Genomic DNA, 23,970 nt, shown 5'->3' on the forward strand with positions numbered 1-23,970 from the left:
ATAATCGTTTACCTTTGATGATCTTCGGATGTTTTCACTCACGAGACTCCCAGTTACACAACAAATGTTCTGTTTGTTCCATAAAGATGATTTTTATATCCAAAATACCTCAGTTTGTCGCGTTATGTTCAGAAATCCGCAGGAAAGAGCGGTCACAACAACGCAGACGGAAATTCCAAATAGTTTCCATAATGTCCACAGAAACATGTCAAACGTTTTTTATAATCAATCCTCAGGTTGTTTTTAAAATATATAATCGATAATATATCAACCGCAAACGTCTTTCACAGTAGGAGGGAAAAGCAATACCTATCCAAATTCTGTTGCGCGAGCAAAACTCATGTGACCACTTGACGCGATGTTATCGTTCTGGCTCATTTTTCAAAATAAAAGCCTGAAACTATGTCTGAAGACTGTTGACACCTTGAGGAAGCATTAGGAAAAATATTCTGGTTCATATCCCTTTAAATCCAGCAAAGGGGGCTATGGAACATGGAGTTTTCAAAATAGAAGCCACTTCCTGTTTTGATTTTCCTCGGGGTTTCGCCTGCAATATCAGTTCTGTTATACTCACAGACAATATTTTGACAGTTTTGGAAACTTTAGAGTGTTTTCTATCCAATACTAATAATACTATGCATATATTAGCAACTGAGACGGAGGAGCTGGCCGTTTACAATAGGCACCTTTTCATCCAAGCTACTCAATACTGCCCCTGCAGCCAAAAGAAGTTATGATAACCGGCCTTGGGCCCCCAGTTGGCCCGAAGGTTAGGAGACACCACTAGAGACACTAATCTGAAAACAAGGCTCCCTAAATTTTTATCAGCACCTCGAATGCGCGACCCGGGATGGGAAAATTCTGGATCATTGCTACTCTAACTTCGGCGACGCATACAAAGCCAACCCTCGCCCTCCATAAAGGCAAATATGACCACGGCTCCATTTTGTTGCTCCCAGCCTATAGACAGAAACTAAAACAGGAAACGCTCATGCTCAGGTCTGTTCAACGCTGGTCCAACCAATCTGATTCCACGCTTCGATCACGTGGACTGGGATATGTTCCGGATAGAGTCGAACAACAACATTGAAGTAGACGCTGATTCGGTGAGCGAGTTTATTAGCAAGTGCATCGGTGATGTTGTACCAACAGCGACTATTAAAACCTTCCCCAACCGAAACCGTGGATAGAAACCGTGGATTGATGTCAGCAGTCGCGCAAAACTGAAAGCACGAACCACTGCTTTTAAATCAGGGCAAGGCGACCGGAAACTTCACCGAATACAAACAGTGTAGTTATTCCCTCTGCAAGGTAATCAAACAAGCTAAGCATCAGTATAGACAAAGAGTCACAATTCAACGGCTCAGACACAAGAGAAAGTGGCAGGGTCTACAGTCAATAATGGATTACAAAAAGAAATCCAGCCCCGTCGCAGACCCCGATGTCTTGCTCCCAGACAAACTAAACAACTTCTTTGCTCGCTTTGAGGAAAATACAGTGCCACCGACACAGCCCGCTACCAAAACCTGAGAGCTCTCCTTCACCGCAGCCAACGTGAGTAAAACATTTAAACGTGTTAACCCTCGCAAGGCCTGCCGGCCCAGACGGCATCCCTAGCCGCGTCCTCAGAGCATGCCCAGACCAGCTGGCTGGTGTGTTTACAGACATAATCAATCCCTATCCCAGTCTGCTGTTCCCACATGCTTCAAGAGGGCCACCATTGTTCCTGTTCCCAAGAAAGCTAAGGTAACTGAGCTAAATGACTATCGCCCCGTAGCACTCACTTCCGTCATCAAGACGTTGACTAGTCTCTCAAAAACCTTTGAGAGACTAGTCAAGGATCATATCACCTCCACTCTACCTGACACCCTAGACCCACTCCAATTTGCTTACCGCCCCAATAGGTCCACAGACAACATTACAGTGGTAGGCTTGATTACCAACAACGACAAGACGGCCTACAGGGAGGAGGTGAGGGCCCTCGGAGTGTGGTGTCAGGAAAGCAACCTCACACTCAACATCAACAAAACAAAGGAGATTATCGTGGCCTTCAGGAAACAGCAGAGGGAGCACCCCCCTATCCACATCGATGGGACAGTAGTGGAGAATGTGGAAAAGTTGTAAGTTCCTCGGCGTACAAATCACGGACAAACTGAAATGGTCCACCCACACAGACATAGTGGTGAAGAAGGCGCAACAGCGCCTCTCCAACCTCAGGAGGCTGAAGAAATTTGGCTTGGCACCAAAAACACACACTTTTACAGATGCACAATCGAGAGCATCTTGTCGGGCTGTATCACCGCCTGGTACGGCAACTGCTCCGCCCACAACCGCAAGGCTCTCCAGAGGGTAGTGAGGTCTGCACAACGCATCACCGGGGGCAAACTACCTGCCCTCCAAGACACCTACACCACCCGATGTCACAGGAAGGCCAAAAAGATCAAGGACAACAACCACCCGAGCCACTGCCTGTTCACACCGCTATCATCCAGGAGGCTAGGTCTGTACAGGTGCATCAAAGCTGGGACCGAGAGACTGAAAAACAGCTTCTATCTCAAGGCCATCAGACTGTTAAACAGCCATCACTAACATTGAGTGGCTGCTGCCAACATACTGACTCAAATCTCTAGCCACTTTAATAATTAGAAATTGGATGCAATAAATGTATCACCAGTCACTTTAAACTATGTCACTTTATATAATGTTTACATACCCTACACTACTAATCTTATTTGTATATACTGTACTCTATACCATCTACTGCATCTTGCCTAAGCCGTTTGACCATTGCTCATCCATATATTTATATGTACATATTCTTATTCATTCCTTTACACTTGTGTGTATCAGTTAGTTGTTGTGAAATTGTTAGATACTACAGCATAGTCGGAACTAGAAGCACAAGCATTTCGCTACACTCGCATTAACATCTGCTAACCATGTGTATGTGAACATTTGATTAATTGTGATGAACTGAGAGAATTAGGGTAGCACTGTAATTCATTAATCATATGCTGTCTGCCTCTTTCCTTACCTCGTTCCCTTTCTGTCTTCTACACCTCTCCCCACCTCGTCTTTCTTTCTCGTTTTATAATGCACACCATAAGTGCATTGATGTACAGATTGAACTCGTATTTATAATATAATATTACAATTATAATGCATGTATTATGTATGTATAACACCTGGATAATGAACTTTCAATAAAGCGTTTCACATTCTCCACTGGTTGAAATTAAGTATCTCATTAAAATACTATCCTGTGTCCTCAGATTAATGCAGATGAAGGGAGTTAGATGCAGTTTTTCCCCAGAATGTATATATGAATTATTAATCAGCATTTACTTAAATCATGTTTCTAGTCTATTGCATAGTTACAATGTGTAATCATTGATCTCCCAGGAGCGGTAAACACTGTCGAAGTGTATAATTGTAATACATACATGCAGACACAGCATCATTCAAAGAATGGAGTTTGATACACCTGGTATTGGATATGACTGAAAAAGAATGTCTTTCAGAGATTCATAACTGAACTGCACCTTTATTTGCCAAGGAAAAGTACATGATCAGTGAATATATTCAATGTTCAGGCTACAATGTGGGGATCTCATGTGTGGTAATAACTACAGTACATGTATATGGTACTTGCATCCTTGGCACAATAGAGTTCTTATATTATACTCTATCCATAGGCTTCATTAATGCATTTCAGACTTGAAGTTGATACAACAACTATGATAGCTGAGGTTCATAAGTTCTGTACACCCGCACATTGGCTCAGTACCGGTACACCCTGTATATAGCCTCGTTATTGTTATTTTATTGTGTTACTTTTTAATTATTTTTTACTTTAGTTTATTTGGTAAATATTTTCTTAACATTTCTTGAACTGCACTGTTGGTTAAGGGCTTGTAAGTAAGCATTTCATGGTAAGGTCTACACTTGTATTCGGCTCATGTGACAAATAAAGTTTGATTTGATCTAGAGCATAACTTATGCAAACAAGCTATAGAGCCCCACACACAGACAACCAGGCACTCACACATACAGTACGCACAGACTTAACCAGGCACTCACACATACAGTACACACAGACTTAACCAGGCTCTCACACATACAGTACACAGACAACCAGGCTCTCACACATACAGTACACACAGACTTAACCAGGCACTCACACATACAGTACACACAGACTTAACCAGGCACTCACACATACAGTACACACAGACTTAACCAGGCACGCACACACAATCAAAAGTAGCCAGACACCAACTTGGGGCTTGCATGAATGCATGCACATCTGCAATGACACGCTGTAGAAACACCCCAACCCCCCCCCCCCACACACACACACACACACACGTTCTTATGTACTCTTATACAGTCAAGTGTATTCATAACATTCTATGTCAGTCCAGCTGGGATTTTCCTCTTCTTCCACCTCCATCACTGTCATTGTAACAGTGTGCTTCATTGAACATAGCTGTAAAGGCTCGACACTTCAACATGGTAGAGTGTCCTTTACAAGAAGGCAGTATATAATGATTACCATTTTAGGGAGCATTATTGTCACAAAATGATTGCAAGATAAAGACAAGAAATTGGCCATGCAGGTTGTCTCCACAACAATTGAAAAAAGAAAAACTGTCAGTAACCATTAGCTATTCATGTGACCCTCAGGATTTCTGCTTCAAGCGACACTATGTGACTTCACGGTATTCTCGTGATCCTATGTTCCGCTTTAAACAGAAAAAAAATTACTTTACCAATATGAATAGAAATGACCAGTTCAGAATCCATCACAAGCAGTGAAGAAAGAACATATACGTCAGCAACAGTACTGGTTCCACTTCAAACAGGTTTAAGGATGTTCTCATGTTTTAGCTCAAGTATTTGGCAACTAACCATACCTTGTTTTTCGAAATACAGTGAGAAAACCCTAAGTGCCCTCCATTTAAGCCATGATACTCACTTGAATTTGAATGTCTCCCCGAGTTCTGTGGCATCCCCTGGCGTTATCTCGAATATCCCTGAAAATGGATATGGGTGTCCTCCATAGGCAAACTCTGAAAGGTCAAAGGTCAGGCCATTGATCAGATCACACAGAGGAAGTCAAACACACTATACAAAGATTCATAGCACATAACAGTAGTACTAGTAGAGGTTGGTGGGAAATTAACAGGGCTGTGGGGTGGTGTTACTGTGTTGAGGTAAGTGTGGGGCTGTGTTGCTCTGTTTGAGATGAGTTGGAGCGGGTGGCGGTGACTGTGGGGCGGGTGGCGGTGACTGTGGGGCGGGTGGCGGTGACTGTGGGGCGGGTGGCGGTGACTGTGGGGCGGGTGGCGGTGACTGTGGGGCGGGTGGCGGTGACTGTGGGGCGGGTGGCGGTGACTGTGGGGCGGGTGGCGGTGACTGTGGGGCGGGTGGCGGTGACTGTGGGGCGGGTGGCGGTGACTGTGGGGCGGGTGGCGGTGGTGTTGCTGTGTTTGAGGTGAGTGTGTACCTGTGATCAAATCAAATCTAACTATTGGTCGCATACAAATATTTAGCAGATGTTATTACGGTGTAGCGAAATGCTTGTGTTCCTAGCTCCATCAGTGCAGTAATATCTAACAATTCACAACAACATACACAGATCTAAAAGTAAAATAATGGAATTGCTGTGTTTGAGGTGAGTGTAGGGCGGGCGGGGTAGTATTGTAGTCTGTTTTGATGGGCTGAGGCAGTCTGAGGAAGCCAAGTCGCAGACGCGGTAGGTATTTATAGCTCTATCAGTCCGTGTCTAGCGCTATCAGTCCGTCTAGCTCCCAGCTCCATGATGAATGCAGCGGATGGGGATCTCCAAAGACCCTGTTCCCACCCCTCTGATGTACTCATCCAGCCTGCTACTAACTCCTGACCTGAACGCTTGTGCTGAATTACAATAACTCATGCACTTTCTCCATAAATGACATAGATACACACAGCACATCCATTTCACAGAATGTATAAACAGTGTCAGTTTTGGCAAACTCACACTCTCATAAAGACAGACACACAGTAAATAATTGCCAGCTTGCGCTGCTCATAAAGTAATGTAAAAGGCAATAATTATGTGCCTAATCCACACCATCTGTTGCTGGGATTGTCAGTCTCCCTGAATCAGCTCAATTAAGGGTAAACAAGCCAGGCATTAGAAATACCCAGGTCCATCCTACCATGCAACTGAAGGGGTTGCCATGAGGATATATTTCAACTCAGAGCTTTCTTTTAAAATGTATAGATGAAAGCAGCTTTTAATAGGCTGAGCTGTGAGGTTGAAACCACAGGCGAGACGCTGATTTAACAGATTGAACCACCAGTGTTTTCAACTAAAACAACAATTCCAGTTCTCCTTCTTGATCAATAAAGCAGTGGCTGCTGAACACATCCTGGCTGAAGGCCAATCCTCCAAGACACACAGGCTAGACAGAGCAACTGGGAGGCTGATTCTAGAATAAAGCGGTTTTAAAAAGATAGACTCAGAGATATGACAGACGCAGACAGTAAACCAGGTGGTCAATTTCCGCAAGAATTAAGAGTGAAACGTGAAGGGTGAGGCTCAACTTCTCTGCGATTTTGGTGTCCTGGCTACCACGCTGTAACACCGTGAAACGAACGTGGGCAAATGCGCAGATTGTGTGTGTGACAGCAGTCTTGAATCTTGCTAATCGCAATATCTGCAGTGCAGCTCATAGCAATGTAATTTAGCTGGGTCTATTTTTTTAATTAGAGGAAGAACCCATTTGATCCTGAATAACAAATAGCCAGAAACAATAAAATGGCAAAAGTGTGTGTCTGGTTTGTAGTGAAGCTGGTAATTAGCTAACAAAGATTCCTCTGGTTGGGTTGATATGGCTTGTACTTTGGGGGGGGGGGGGGATCTGAGACGTGTAGGCATTATGAGTAAAGACGAGTTAGCAGCTACAACAATTTGAAACTCTTCTTACAAGTTTATACTTCTATCCTTATTTTATTTCTACCACCATCTGTTACAGTCCTGATGTCAGGTACTAATAGTACCATAGTATCGGAGTCAATGCCCTCTCTACTTGACGAGGCCTTGCAGACAGAGGAGTTCTACCCAGCAGCACCTGACAGCCCAGCAGTTCACTGGAGTGCCTGGTTGTGTGGTTGAGCTTTGGTCAGTCAGCCCCACCCAGGGCTGTTAAATAGCAGCGGGGAGGTTTCCTTACCTCTGCCGTAGATCTCGATCCCTGAGTGAAAGACGCCAATTCCCAGATTGGTGGTGAACTCGTTGATCCAGTACTGAAAGAAAAAACGAAAACACCCGTGATCATTACGACTGCCTCCAGACGAAAAGTATGAGTAATACACAGATACACAGGGGTACTCTTTCAAATGTTTACTACAGGTTAACAGATGGTGTGAATAAAACATGTGAAAGTCACTTTTCTATGAAAGGACAGTGTGTGGAAAACACAAGCTTGACAGTCTGAACAGTGAGCAAAAGACTAATCATCTGTTGCAAGATGATGTGCATTCTCGCTCTATTCAGTAATGATACATGTATGCATTTGATAATGATCGGTTGCCCCTGTATGATGTGGATGACATATTCATCATACCAATTCTATATTACATTCTCTAACATTGCTTGTTCAGATACTTCTTAATTTCTTTATTTTTCTGGATTATGTGTTTTTTTACTTTTTTATTTTATTGCTAGGTATTACTGCACAGTTGGAGCTAGAAACAAGCATTTCACTGCACCTGCGATAACATCTGCGTATTGTGAACGTGACCAATAAATGTATTTTATTTTGATTTTTTTAATTGGCATCTGGCGCCACCGTGTTCTCATCAGCCAGGTCCCCAGTCCTACTACTGCTCCGAGTTGATGGAGAGAGCCATCAGTAAGAGAGCTAGTGTCATTATCTAAGGAGGTTGAAGGCTCTGTTCTACTGAATGAAACACCATTTTATTAGGCCTCACGGGGCTCTGATGTGCCAGCAAACAGGGGAGTCTAAGATGGAGCATGTTAATGATCATTAACTCTAACGGAGTTCCACATGCCCTCAGTGTGCTGAGAGACAACTGGAGGAGAAGCAGAAGATAGATGTTACCTCCCTCATAATTTGTTTTGAATAGGACATTTCTGGGCTATTTTAGTGTAATGTAAGGTTATACAGTACGCGTTAGGCTATAGCCCTAACTTCATGTTCTCAATCCACTTATTCTAAATGAAAGACAACAATAAATCACTGCCCAACAGCACACAATCGGAGAACATAGTTTTCTATGAACTAAAATCCTCCTTCTTTGGTCGATGCCCCAGAGTCCCATGCAGTCAGTCTACATAGCTTAAACTGAGATGTGCCTGGGAAATGTCAAATATGAAAGGTTACATCTGGACCATCAGTCCTTCCGCTGAACAAAGCAGTCTCTCAGATCTGACATACAGACAGGAGCGCTTCATAGACGACTGACTCAGAGCCAAAATTGGAAAACCAAAGTGCTAGTGACCTAATAAAGCTTGTGCATACTAGGTTTGGTTTGCTCCTAGCAGACCTCTACTGGGCGAAGTGAACATCTGTTCCACGGATACTCCTTTAAAAAGACAAAAAAAAACGAAAAAAAAGTTGCAATAGTACCGTTTGTCCCTCTTAAGACGCTGTAACTAGGATCAAAAGTCTGAATTAATCCAAGATAAAAAATAAAAAAATTAAATTTAGTTATAGGACTATGCCGAGGTCTTAGTCGAGCAATTTTACATCTAACTAAGATGTTTGGTATAGTATTTCTCAAGTGAAAACATTTGTATGAAACCAGGTCTCTCGTTGAATGACAACAAACACTTCAATGAAGAATCCCTACTGTTGACCTGACGAAGGGGAGTTGACTTCAGCTACCGAACATCAGCTTGCCTCAGGGGAAAAATGTGCGCATGAACAGGAGAAAGAAAACCTTTCCGAAGACCAAAACGTCACAAAATGTTATCATAATATATATTATATTTTGAGTATACAAAACATGAAGAACCTGCTCTTTCAATGACGGACTGACCAGATGAAAGCTATGATCCCTTATTGATGTCTCTTGTTACATCCACTTCAAATCAGTGAAGATGAAGGGGAGGATACAGGTTAAAGAAGGATTTCTAAGCCTTTAGACAATTGAGACATGGATTGTGTGCCATGGGCAAGACAAAATATTGAAGTGCCTTTGAACAGGGTATGGTAGTATGTGCCAGGTCAACAGTCCCCAGTCCACCACTCAAAGGACACCCAGCCAACTTAAACAACTGTGTGAGGCATTGGAGTCAACATGGGCCAGCATCCCTGCGGAACACTTTCGACACCTTGTAAAAGACATGTCCAGACGAATTGAGGCTGTTCTGAGGGCAAAGGGATGCAACTCAATATTAGGAAGGTGTTCCTAATGTTCTGTATACTCAGTGTATGCATGAACTGTTTCGGCTCGGAAGCATGCAGACGCCTTTATCCCCAGGTAACCATGGCAATTTGATCTACTTGTACAATCTGGTCGTGCCCGCCCCTGTAGATTAAATACGGACGGATCGTTAGAACTGCCACATCATTATATTGTTGGCAGTCCCGTCTGTGTCATTGCAGTGGATTCAGTCTGTCACTTTCAGGTCCAAGCCATTACTCACCTTCAAGTTATTCAAGGTGATGTTTGTTTGTCTATTTGACAGAAAACCCGTAGACTACTGTAATAAGCCTGTATTTTCCCCATTCTTACTCTTGCACACACCCCTGCTAACACACATTGTCATGTCTTTAACAGCATGCGTCACAACTCAGAGAGAAGAGAGAGCTTGACAGCTGCTAATTAAATGGCGGCCTCCTGCCTCCCACTTTCACTGCAGTCTCCCAGAAAAAAAGATTCATACCGATAGGAAAAGTTTTTTATAGCATAATCATACCTCAAAAGAATAACAGGAGTCTCTTTCCTAACAAAGAGGGTCTTCAGACGACTAAGAATTTTCGTAAAAATACCCTCGGCTACACAAATTATTGCAATGTAAACTTGCAAACTTGTCATGCTCGACCACTCCCTCCAGAGGAAGCACACGACACTCGCCCGACAGTTGCCAAACTCAGCAGGGCAGTGTAAACAACATTTTCTCCTTGAGCCAACACTTTTCTAGTATGTTTTTTTTTTTTATAGCAAAGCAGTGTTTTGGAAACAGCTGAAATGTACAGACATTTTCCTTTATTGAAATTGTAGTAGCAGCCTTTTACATTCTGAAAATAAAGGTTTACCACACAAATGTAAAAAAAATCTGGACACTGGATGCAGTCAGCCTAAATATTTTGTTTAAACTTGTTAAGACACTGCGGAACCGGAATTTTCCAGAGCAGATTATGGATAAATACTTTTTTCATCTTTCTATCTGTAAAACACTCAAGACGTGTATGTAAAATGCATTTTTGCCGCATTTTTTACAAATAAAATGTTATCTAGAATAAAACAAATGTAAAACATATCAACAATTCCCTCTGGGCAAGTCTGGAAAATATATGTAATGATAACCACACAAAATTTGGTGAATAAAGATTATTCTGAATCTGAGAAAAAAATTGTTTACGCTTTGGAAGAGTGACTTTCGGGAAATAGCGGTTAAAGACAAGTACACGGAATTAAGACTACCAAACTTCTAATTAGTTTGAAGAGATGGTCATTGGGTCTAAGTTAGGTAGGCAAGTTTAACATTCTCTATGAAATGGGCTTTGAAATGATTGATGCATGTCCATTTTATAGTGGCTAAAATCCATACAAAATGTTGATAACAGTAGTATGATAAACTAAAGAAAACATACATTTCCATCAAGTTTGACATGGTTTACTTTTTGAAAATACTCAATTCAAAAATGGACCAAAATACCAACAAATCTGAAAATGTACGGTACAGTTGAAGTCGGAAGATTACATACACCTTAGCCAAATACATTTAAACTCAGTTTCACAATTCTTGACATTTGTAAAAATTTCTGTCTTAGGTCAGTTAGGATCACCACGTTATTTTAAGAATGTGAAATGTCAGAACAATAGTATAGAGAATTACTTAATTCAGCTTTTATTTATTTCATCACATTCCCAGAGGGTCAGAAGTTTACATGCACTCAATTAGTATTTGGTAGCATTGCCTTCAAATTGTTTAACTTGGGTCAAACATTTCAGGTAGCCTTCCACAAGTTTCCCACAATAAGTTGGGTGAATTTTGGCCAATTCCTCCTGACAGAGCTGGTGTAACTGAGTCAGGTTTGTAGGCCTCCTTGCTCACACACACACTTTCAGTGTTCTAAGGGATTGAGGTCAGGGCTTTGATGGCCACTCCAATACCTTGACTTTGTTGTCCTTAAGCCATTTTGCCACAACTTTGGAAGTATGCTTGGGGTCATTGTACATTTGGAAGACCCATTTGCGACCAAATTCTAACTTCCTGACTGATGTTGCTTTAATATATCCACATAATTTTCCTCCCTCATGAAGCAATCTATTTTGTGAAGTGCACCAGTACCCCCTGCAGCAAAGCACCCCCACAACATCATGCTGCCACCCCCATGCTTCACGGTTGGGATGGTGTGCTTCGGCTTGCAAGCCTCCCCCTTTTTCCTCCAAACATAACGATGGTCATTATGGCCAAATAGTTCTATTTATGTTTCATCAGACCAGATGAAGGATGAACCAGACATGGAGTTCGACAATTTTTTGGCTCATTTTTTTTGGCTCATTTCTTTTGATTTTCCCATGATGTCAAGCAAAGAGGCACTGAGTCTGAAGGTAGGCCTTGAAATACATCCACAGGTACACTCAAATGATGTAAATTAAGCTTCTAAAGCCATGACATAGTTGACTGTGCCTTTTAAACAGAAAATTATGTAAACCTCGGACCCATTGAAAATGTGATACAGTTAATTATAAGTTAAATAATCTGTCTGTTTACAATTGTTGGAAAAATTACATGTGTCATGCACACAGTAGATGTCCTAACCGACTTGCCAAAACTTTTGTTTGTTAACAAGAAATGTGTGAAGTGGTTGAAACACTTAGGTTGGAGTCATTAAAACTAGTTTATGTAAACTTCTGACTTCAAGGATAGGTGCAAAAACATAATTTCAGCCTTAACCACTAAAAAATCTGCTCGACCAGGTCTGTCCGAAAGGCGGTGTTAAGCTAGGCTAGCCAGGTGATTAAAACGATCACCCATCAGCACCATTACAACCTTGGCAGCAGCAAAGAGCCCAATTAACTCAGGGAGATGTCTTAAACACAGCTAGGCTGAGTGAGCTGATCCAGCACAGATCAGCAACACCCAAGAGATTCCCTGCTACTGATAGAGAAGACACAGCTCATACTGTAGGCCTACATCTGGTAGTGAAGCAAAAGAGAAAACGCATCACTATTTGATTGTGAAATAGCAAGGAACCAGAGATAAGACATAGTTATAAATCGCCTAGCTAACAGACTGTAGTGGCAAGCCTATTTCTTGCATGTAGCTTTAAGACTGGACACATTGTAACATACATGTGAAAAGGGACTGTTAAAACATACTTAACATCAAGTACTTAAGAACAGTGCATGCAGAGGCTAGCAGTGAACAGTGGTCTATTAAAGGTTAGCTCTCTTCCCAACCACCCTTGGGTTGCGTTCAGTAGGGCACACCACAGCAAACATTTTGTTGGACAAGGTAGTACATTAACGTAATTTAGCAGACGCGCTCATCCAGAGTGAGTGCATACATTTTCATATTGGTCCCCCATACCAACTGAGCTACACATAGTAGCTCCCCATTTCAAAAAGTTCTCTCCCTAAGAAACACAACCCTGGTCTCTGTGTGGCTGGCTCCTCTGCTGTGTCAGTGCGGAGTGACTCAAGGCCTCTGGCAGTCTACTTTGCTCCCACCACATCCAGACACATGCTCTGCTGCTCGTGTAGCCCGCCAAAGGCCCCTGGATCGGCTGGAGGCCTCCACAGACCTAATTTCCCTCTGTCTGCTATGAGTAGCAAGCACATGGTGTGTAGAAAGAGAGAGAGATCCCAATAAACAGGAGATATGTCTGGAAAATTACATAAAATTGTTTTTCTGAAGCCAGCTCACTGTTAACTTATCAGGCCTAACGAAGCTAAATAGTACCAAAAAATACCATTTCCAAAAGCACCAGATGGGGCTAATGATTTACACACACACACAATGACCGATAAGCGGTGCTGTGTTAAAGCCACCGTGTCTCCATCTTGGCACTCCCCACCAGTGTGAAAAAATATTTAGGAAGTTATAGAAATGCAGTTGTCCTCCTGCTCAGTTGTGCATTGGGGTCTCCCACTCTTTCTATTCTGGTTTGAGCCAGGTTGCACTGTTCTATGAAGGGAGTAGTACACAGAGTTGTACAAGATCTTCAGTGTCTTGGCAATTTCTCGCATGGAATAGCCTTAATTTGTCAAAACAAGAATAGACTGACGAGTTTCAGAAGAAAGGTCTTTGTTTCTGGCCATTTTGAGCCTGTAATCGAACCCACAAATGTTGATGCTCCAGATACTCAACTAGTCTAAAGGAGGCCAGTTTTATTGCTTCTTTAAATCAGCAAAAGTTTTCAGCTGTGCTAACATAAATGCAAAAGGGTTTTCTAATGATAAATTAGCCTTTTAAAATTATATACTTGGATTAGCTAACACAACGTGCCTTTGGAACACAGGAGTGATGGTTGCTGATAATGGGCCTATGTAGATATTCCATTAAAAAAAATCTGCCGTTTCCAGCTACAATAGTCATTCACAACATTAACAATGTCTACACTGTATGTCTGATCAATTTGATGTTATTTTAAAAATGGACCAAAAAAAGTAATTTTATTTCAAGGAAATTTCTACATGATCCCAAACTTTGAACGGTAGTGTATACTTAAAATATAAAATGCAACACGTGAAGTGTTGGTTGCAATTTTTATGAGCTGAAATAAAAGATCCCAGAAATTTGATACCCACAGTAATCTTATTTCTCTCAAATTCTTTGCACAAATTTGTTCATCCATCCACCGGACAGATGTGGCATATCAAGGAAGCTGATCCTCAGTTTCATCAGCTGTCCGGGTGGCTGGTTTCAAACAATCCCACAGGTGAAGAAGACAGATGTGGAGGTCCTGGGCTGGAGTGGTTACACATGGTTTGCGGTTGTAGGGCCAAATTGGAAATAATTCCAAATTCTCTAAAACGACGTTGGAGGCAGATTATGGTCGAGAAATGAACATTCAATTATCTGGCAACAGCTCTGGTGGACATTCCTGCAGTCAATATGCCAATTGCACACTCCCTCAGAATTTGAGACATCTGTGGCATTGTGTTGAGTTACAAAACTGCACATTTTAGAGAAGCCTTTTGTCCCTAGCACAAGGTGCACCTGTTTAATGATCATGCTGGTTATGGTTAATCAGCTTCTTGATATTCCACACCTGTCACGTGGATGGATTATCTTGGCGATGGAGAAATGCTCACTAACAGGAATGTAAACTCATTTGAGCACAACATTTTAGAGAAATAAGCTTTTTGTGCATATGGAACATTTCTGGGATCTATTTCAGCTCATGAAAAATGGGACACTTTCCATGTTGCGTTTATATTTCTGTTCAGTATAATTGCATTCTAAACTGAAGATCATGATTAGCTGATTATTGGAGTCAGGTGTGTTAACTGGTGCTAGGGAAAAAGTTTGACACCAATCAGGCCCCTGAGGACTGGAGTAGCCCATCTCTGAGATTGGACCAGTGTCTCTTGAATTATTGATGCAGCTGCCTGATCTGTGTCATTGAAGATAGGGAATCCTCAATTTACATCCCCAATCCTCCAAAACATCCGTTTGGGAAAACAGGCCGACAATATTGTCACCAGGGCCCATACATTTATATTTCCCAATGATACATTCCTGTTTGCAGCACAGGATATTAAAATCTATTAAGACTACCCACTGTCTCCTGTTGTTAATATACAATTTTCACGACAGTGACGACTACAGACGGATGCTTCTGCTCTGAAGAGGGAAAAGTAGGCTACTTGAAAGAAAAGCTACCATTTTAGAGGGTGTTCTTTCCTACTTACACATATTCTCTCCATTCCCTCATAAGCACATGAAAAGCAAATGATGCATAAACAGAAGCACTCTTGAAACTAACTGGCAGAGCTGTTTTTTCCATGCATAAGTGTGCATTTGCATTGCAAAACCAATCAAGATTTGTTTCAAATTGAGAACAGTTAGATAATCTTTTCCATCCAGCTTGACATCTTTAGTCATGCAAATTGAGTACAGGCTCATTCGGAGTGCTAGTATTATTGCAGAACTTTCATCTGCATTGAAAAAATATCTGTATTTTCCCTGTGACATTAGCACTGAGGTTAACATACTATTATTGCGTCTCCCAATTGCCACAGTTGCTAAAGTAGACAGAAATGAGTAGTGATGCAGATGCAGCTTGACTTAGTCACTCGTCTAATGTATGCATGAAATGCTAGGGATAAGCTCTCTTTAGAATCAAAAGGAGAACTTGAATCTGCTCTTTCAGAAAATCTGCCACTAGGCATTTGGTTTGAATAAAGTGAATGACTAGAGACATCTCAGTGAGTCATACTAGAGCCCTGGACAGGCATGAACTTTAAGCCCGAGCCCTAACCATGACTGCGGTGTTCAGGCCCCTACCCTAGTACCCAGGTCTGATTGAGACTTCAACATTTAAAGGTCTGGGCCTGTCCGAAATCATACATAATTTCCTCAGTAAAGCCATTTGCTGCTCCTCTGTCACTCGCTCCCTGTGCACGGCAGGCTTTGCATGCGCTCTGCTCATGGGTCTGGGTCTGCGAGTATCCATAGCAACGGCTCAGCTTGAAGTTAGAAGTTCACTTCTTTTCGTCACTGTAAACTCCGACAAAACTCAAGGAAGATTATTTTTTTCTGTGAAATATCTCTTCCGTTTTATATTTAACAGGATTAACGCACTTCTGACTCGGTTATGATCTTATTCAGATATGACTGTACTACGTAGAGCACAAGCAAATTGCTCAGCTTCAAAACGTTAGTGATCGATTTAGAGTAGTCGTTCCATGTCATTTCTGCAAGCCATGACACCCACCAGCTCAGATTGTTCTGAAACAATTTCTGTAGTTAGAAACAGATTAGATTAGCATTCCTGCAACATTATATCTTGAAATATAATTTGACCTGAGAAATTAAGCTAATTGACTGCACCCAAATTGGCTCTTTTTATTTATAGGATTCATATAATATCCAATAAATATAGTACCCAACATCCAATTTGGACTGAACTTTTTCTAACAATGAGTAAGGCATGAGGAATCCAAGTAGTATGGAGCATAGTTTCTTCATCCTATGTATGGAATGTATTCTCAGTGAATTGTGTCCTGCCCCTATAGAAAAATGTGTCATTGATGTTCTATCCTATATCCTGATATTACCAGGTTCTGACCACTAGATAGTGCTGCTCCTGCAAGGTAATTTTTATTTTAAGAACTTGTGAATGATGCCCGATGTAAGGCAAGAAACAATGGCATGTTTTATAAAAATAAAAAAAATTATCATAGTCGCCTCATGTAGCCTAGCCCATATTTTTTGATAAGGTTTGGATCACAACTAAAGTGGCCAAATAACGTCTTAAAATTAAGCACATTATTCCGCTTTACAAGGGGTGTAGAGCCTAACTGGAATACATAAGCAGTGGGTGAGTTTTAAGTTTGGGAAAGAATTTACCATAAAAATGCACCACTATAATAAAAGCATTACATGCATAATCACATTTGCGGTATCTTTTGACAAGTGTTTATCCGCTAATGGAACATTCACGCTTATAGCCTACTGCCGTGTGCGATTTGCTGGGTTTATAATGTTAAGAAATAGCCTAATAGTTTATCAGCATATTAAGCTAAACATTCTAATATGTTGCGTCAGCCGCATTGCGTAAAACATTTTTTTTTATACTAGTGGTTGTATTAATTTGGGATCTATCGCATCCCACAACTGTCCCAGACTAGGTTTGGAATATTTATTTCTCGCATAGGTTTACTTTTTTTTACTATGGGTGATAGTAAATAACCATAGGCTAGTGCTTTTGATGTTTGTTAGGCTTACTCATCTTGTTGGCAGACAAAGATGTGTGGACAGTTATTCCAATATCTTCAATATACACAGAGGATTTAGATAAGGACGCACGCTGTTGTGTCCCGTATGAGTCTGTCTTCACTTATAGCCTGTGAGAAAGACCCAATCACATGATGGAGAGCCATGTGAGTGAGGCGCTTCGGAGCACACATCACTCAGGAAGAAGGTAATGATAATTATTATATTCAGCCCAAAGGCACAACGGCCACTGGCCGCATAAGGCATGGATTTTTTTACGGGGCATTATGGTCACACAAAGGGGACGCCGGGAAATTCGAGGCATTATCAAGTGCTTGTCAAATGGTGAATGAGAGACTGATTTAGTGTGTACAGCCTGTGCAAAAAAAACAAAAGAGCTCATGCAACTTTTTTCAAAACATCATTAGAGTCGAATCATGCAGCCTTGCAATGTATTAAAAATCCAAACAAAGCCTGTTTGTAGAACAAAAGTTACATTAATAACTCTACATGAATTAATATTTTTTTGTTAACCAACTCAACACAGAACAGCTGCATGTGCACTCAAATGGTTTGGAAAGAAATATCCTTTATTTTATTCAGCTTTGTTCAATTGTATTCTTCATACTAAAAAAATATAAAATATTGCCACGGAATTCGAAACAAATCTCTGCTAAATGAACTAATGTGGCCCCAAGAGCGACGTATGTTTGTTGAATGCTGAATGCTGAAAGCTGAAAGCGAGACCTCGGTTTATTGTTTTTGTAAAGCTGACAGTGTTCCCTTGAAAATCTTTATTTAACTAGGCAAGTCAGTTAAGAACAAATTCTTAGTTACAATGACGGCCTACCCCGGCCAAACCAGGACGACGCTAGGCCAAATGTTCGCCCCCCTATGGTACTCGCAATCATGGCCGAATGTGATGCAACCTGGACTCGAACAAGGTACTGCAGTGACCCCTCTTGCAATGAGATGCAGTGTCTTAGACCACTGCGCCACTTGGGAGCCCTCTATAAATATTGTTTTTATATACTTTTATTTTGGATCCTGCGGCTTTGTTTGGCTTAGTTGCTGTGAGTTCTGCCGTCTGCCCCGGGATCCTGACAGATTGCTCATAGGGGGACAGACACAGAAGGCCAGCTAGCCTAGCTGGCTCGGCGGTCTCAAATGGAGGTCGCTATATGAACATTCCCAGGGCTGCAGGAGCTGTTTACTTTGCTTTGTTCCGGGACAATGTGGACCGCGCTGACTTTCAATTGCTTGTGGAGGACTACAGGGGTGAAGTGGCTACTCTTAGCAAGCAGGTAGCAAACCTACACAAGCTACTGGGGAATCCATGACCGCCTACTTTTAATTTCACCCCAGTAGCCGGACGCCGCTCTTGTGGAAGTGACGCGGCCATGTCGGCTCTCCACAGCGAACTGGCCAGTGCTCAGCAGGGATCCATCCCGAAGGGTTCTCCCCTTTCCCTGGAGAACGGAGCTGTTCTCGACCCAACCAGCCATGGAGATACGTCACTCACCGTGGAAGTCAAAGAAAGCGTCCTCTGACAACTGGGGTCTCCTTGGAGACCATGAGGCTGCCTGAGAGACCAGCCCATTCAACATCACCAACTGTCATCGTCGTCAGCTCTATGGTGAGAAACATCTTGGTTCCCAATGCAAAAACCCTGTGCTACCCAGGTGCACAAGTACAGGACATCACAAGGCTGATTTTGACAGTTCTACGAAAGATGCCGGGAGCTGACGCTGTTGTAGTCCATGTGGGGTCAAAACGACATCAGGAGGGCTAGCTCGGAACCTCTGAAAACGGAATTTAAAGAACTGATTTTAACATTAAAAGATTCCAAAAAACAGCCAATCATTTCAGGTCTAGTACCATCGTTGGGTGTGAAAGATTCAACAGGCTACTGGGATTACACATCTGCCTAAAAGATTACTGTAGCTCTGTGGAATCACTTTTATAGGTAACTTTGACAACTCTCGAAAATAGTTCATCAAGGCTCCTGGACTCTGTACACTCATTTCAAGGCTGCGTTGAAACAATGACTTATCAATGACCCAAGACCAGCTCAGTTAATCCCTACCATTGTGACAATGAGTCATCAAAATGCTGCATTAAATGTACATTATCATAAGGGCGTTGGCCGACAATGTAAGTAACTTGATTTGTCCCTCGAACGGCCCTGAATACCTTTGTTGATCCTACATCTATTGTATGCAGTAATCATGTGCCTATGAACTATGAGTTATACTGTTAGCATTGAGGTGGTGTGCCCTAGTAGGAAGACCACTGTGTGCAGCTCACCCTGCACTATCAGCTCCAATATAAATAACATGAGCAAGTCTACTTCTGATAAGCTTCCCAGTAAAGCATTAAAAACAATCAAGCAACCCAGAAGTGCTAAAAATAGCCGATATTAACATATGCAGCCTGAGAAACAAGGTCCATGAAGTCAATCACTTGCTTCTAACAGATGACATTCATATTCTGACCATCTAAAACTCACTTAGATAATACCTTTGATACAGTGTTAGCAATACATGTTTATAACATCTACCGAAAATACAAAAATGACAACGGGGGCAGTGTTGCGGTCTATATTCAGAACCACCTTCCTGTAAAACTTAGACACAATCTCATGTTAAATACTGTTGATGTAATATGGCCACAGGTTCATCTGCCTCACCAACTTAAGCCCATTCTTGTGGGAAGCTGCTATAGACCAAGTGCTAACAGTCAGTTTCTGGATAATGCGTGTGAAATACTTGATAATGTATGTGATCAACAGAGAAGTATATTTTCTGGGTGATTTAAATATTGACTGGCTCTCATCAAGCTGCCCACTCAATATATATTTTTTAAACTAACCAGTGCCTGCAACCTGGTTCAGGTTATCGGTCAACCTACCAGGGTAGTCACAAACAGCACAGGAATGAAATCATCAACATGTATTGATCACATCTTTAATAATGCTGCAAAATGTTTATTTAAAGCAGATTACAAATCCATAGGCTGTAGTGACCACAATATAGTAGCCATAATAAAGAAAACCAAAGTACCAAAGGCTGGGCCTAATTTGTGTATAAGATGTCACATACAAGAAGTTTTGTATTGATTCATATGATGTTAAGAATATTTGCTGGTCTGTGATATGTAATGAGGAGCAACTAGACGATGCACTGGACACATTTCTGAATTTGCTTATTCCAGTTACTAATAAGCACGCACCCATTAAGAAAATGACTGTAAAAACTGTTAAATCCCCTTGGATTGATGAGGAATTGAACAATTGTATGGTTGAGATCGATTAGGCAAAAGGTATGACAAATAAGTCTGGCAGCCCGACTGTTTGGCAAATATACTGCAATTTAAGAAATCATGTGACTAAACTAAATAAATTATACTATGAAAAAAAAAGAACTATTCTAAAAAGCTTTGGAGCACATTAAAATAAAATTGTGAAAAAAGGCTAACTCGGCTCCATCATTCAGTTAATCAGGTGGCTCTTCATCACAAAACCCAATGATATTGCCAACTATTTAATTACTTGTTCATTGGCAAGATAAGCAATTGTAGGTATGACATGCCAGCAACAAATGCTGACACGACACAACAAAGTATATCAGACCAAATTATGGAAGACAAGAATTGTACTTTTGAATTCTATCAATGACAAGCCACCGGGGTCTGACAATCTGGGTGGAAAATTACTGAGGATAACGGCGGACGATATTTCCACATCTTCAATTTATGCCTACTAGAAAGTGTGTGCCCTCAGGCCTGGAGGGAAGCTAAAGTCATACCGCTACCTAAGGACACTGAAATGACTGCAACACTTAACAAAGAGCTGCAGTGAGTTTCGGCATGGGAAGCAAGGAATAAGTTAGTCATACATATTTCCATAACTAATAGCATTGTATTTGGGACAAAACATTTACTAAACCCTAAACCTCAACTACATCTTGTAATGAATAATGTGGAAATTTAGCAAGTTGAGGTGACTAAACTGCTTGGAGTAACCCTGGATTGTAAACTGTTACGGTCAAAACATAGTGATACAACAGTAGCAAAGATGGGGAGAAGTCTGTCCATAATAAAGAGCTGCTCTGCCTTCTTAACAACACCATCAACAAGGCAGGTCCTACAGGGCCTAGTTTTGTCACACCTAGACTACTGTTCAGTATTATTTTTCTTTTCACCATTATTTAACCAGGTATGCCAGTTGAGAACAAGTTCTCATTGACAACTGCGACCTGGCCAAGATAAAGCAAAGCAGTGCGACAAACAACAGGGTTACACATGGGATAAACAAACAGTCAATAACACAATATAAAAATCTGTATACAGTGTGTGCAAATGAAGTAAAGAGGTAAGGCATTAAATAGAACATTAGTGTCGAAGTAATCATAATTTAGCAAATTACACTGGAATGATACATGTGCAGATGAGGATGTGCAAGTAGGAATACTGGTGTGCAAAAGATCAGAAAAACAAATATGGGGATGTTGATGATTGTTGGTTGGATGGGCTATTTACAGATGGGCTGTGTACAGCTGCAGCGATCGGTAAACTGCTCTGACAGCTGACGCTTAAAGTTAGTGAGGGAGATGTAAGTCTCCAACTTCAGTGATTTTTGCAATTTGTTCCAGTCATTGGCAGCAGAGAACTGGAAGGAAAAACGGCCAAAGGTGGAGTTGGCTTTGGGGATGACCAGTGAAATATACCTGCTGGAGCGCGTGCTACGGGTGGGTGTTGCAATGATGACCAGTGAGCTGAGAAAAGGCAGAGGTATACCTAGCAAAGACTTAGATGACCTGGAGCCAGTGGGTTTGGCTATGAGTATGTAGCGAGGACCAGCCAACAAGAGCATACAGGTCGCAGTGGTGGGTAGTATATGGGGCTTTGGTGACAAAACAGATGGCACTGTGATAGACTACATCCAATTTGCGGAGTAGAGTGTTGGAAGTCAAAGTCAAGGATCGGTAGGATAGTCAGTTTTACGAGGGTAAACTTGGCAGCATGAGTGAAGGAGACTTTGTTGCGAAATAGGAAGCCGATTCTAGATTTAACTTTGGATTGGAGATGCTTAATGTGAGTCTGGAAGGAGAGTTTACAGTCTAACCAGACACCTATGTATTTGTAGTTGTCCACATATTCTAAGTCAGAACCGTCCAGAGTAGTGATGCTAGTCGGGCAGGCGGGTGCAGACAGCGATCGGTTGAAGAACATGCATTTCGTTTTACTAGCATATAAGAGCAGTTGGAGGCCACGGAAGGAGTGTTATATGGCATTGAAGCTAGTTTGGAGGTTTGAGAACACAGTGTCCAAAGAAGGGTCAGATGTATACAGAAGGGTGTCATCTGCGTATTGGTGGAGCAAAGAAACACCCGCAGCAAGAGCGACATCATTGATGTATACAGAGAAGAGAGTGGGCCCGAGATTTGCACCCTGTGGGACCCCCATAGAGACTGCCAGAGGTCCAGACAACAGGCCCTCCGATTTGACACACTGAACTCAATCTGAGAAGTAGTTTGTGAACCAGGCGAGGCAGTCACTAGAGAAACCAAGGCTGTTGAGTCTGCCGATAAGAATGCGGTGATTGACAGAGTCGAAAGCCTTGGCCAGGTCGATGAAGACAGCTGCACAGTACTTTAATTTATCGATGGTGGTTATGATATCGTTTAGCAGCTTGAGCGTGGCTGAGGAGCACCCGTAACCAGCTCGGAAACCAGATTGAATAGCGGAGAATATACGGTAGGAATCGAAATGGTCGGTGATATGTTTGTTCACTTGGCTTTCAAAGACTTTAGAAAGGCAGGGCAGAATGGATATACAGTTTAAGTTGGAAGTTGACATGAAGTTAGGGTGGAGTCATTAAAACTCGTTTTTTCAACCACTCCACAAATTTCTTGTTAATATGGCTGGGGGGCAGTATTGAGTAGCTTGGATGAATAAGGTGCCCAGAGTAAACTGCCTGCTCCTCAGTCCCAGTTCCTAATATATGCATTGTTGGTATATTTGGATAGAAAACACACTGAAGTTTCTAAAACTGTTAGAATGATGTCTGTGAGTATAACAGAACTCATATGGCAGGCAAAAACCTGAGAAAAAATCCAACCAGGAAGTGGGAAATCTGAGGTTGGTCGATTTTCAACTCAGCCCCTATTCAAGTTACAGTGGGATATTGGTCATGTTGCACTTCCTAAGGCTTCCACTAGATGTCAACAGTCTTTAGAAACTTGTTTGAGGCTTCTACTATGAAGGGGGGCTGAATGAGAGGGGAATGAGTCAGAGGTCTGCCAGCAGCTGGTCACGCGCATTTCATATAAGAGGTATCTCCCGTTCCTTTGCTTTTCTGAAGACAAAGAAATTCTCCGGTTGGAATATTATTGAAGATTTATGTTAAAAACATCCTAAAGATTGATTCCATACATCGTTTGACAAGTTTCTACGGACTGTCACGGAACTATTTGAAGTTTTGTCTGCAACTAGTGAACGCACTTCGTGAGTTTTGATTTGTTTCCCAAACACGCTAACAAAAGTAGCTATTTGGACATAAATTATGGACATTATCGAGCAAATCAAACATTTATTGTATAACTGAGATTCCTGGGAGTGCATTCTGATGAAGATCATCAAAGGTAAGTGAATATTTATAATGTTATTTCTGACTTCTGTTGACTCCAACATGGCAGATATATGTATGCGTTTGTCTGGGCGCCGTACTCAGATTATTGCATGGTTTGCTTTTTCCGTAAAGCTTTTTGAAATCTGACACAGCGGTTGCATTAACAAACCCTAGTTTTGGCAAGTCGGTTAGGAAATCTACTTTGTGC

The 23,970-nt window shown here is 41.7% G+C and overlaps 1 protein-coding gene across 1 annotated transcript in view; it reads right to left on the reverse strand.

Annotated features, from left to right (window-relative positions):
• Positions 1-23,970, reverse strand: part of desi2 (desumoylating isopeptidase 2) — a 44,810-nt gene that overhangs the window by 9,121 nt on the left and 11,719 nt on the right. Inside the window, exons 2-3 of the mRNA XM_021576341.2 lie at positions 7,221-7,293; positions 4,979-5,072 (exon numbers count right to left, since the gene is read on the reverse strand). Of these exons, the coding sequence (XP_021432016.1) occupies positions 4,979-5,072; positions 7,221-7,293 (167 nt within the window). The remainder of the gene's footprint in view (positions 1-4,978; positions 5,073-7,220; positions 7,294-23,970) is intronic.

This window comes from Oncorhynchus mykiss, chromosome 20 (genome assembly GCF_013265735.2).
Source record: "Oncorhynchus mykiss isolate Arlee chromosome 20, USDA_OmykA_1.1, whole genome shotgun sequence".
NCBI classification, from domain to species: Eukaryota; Metazoa; Chordata; class Actinopteri; order Salmoniformes; family Salmonidae; genus Oncorhynchus; species Oncorhynchus mykiss.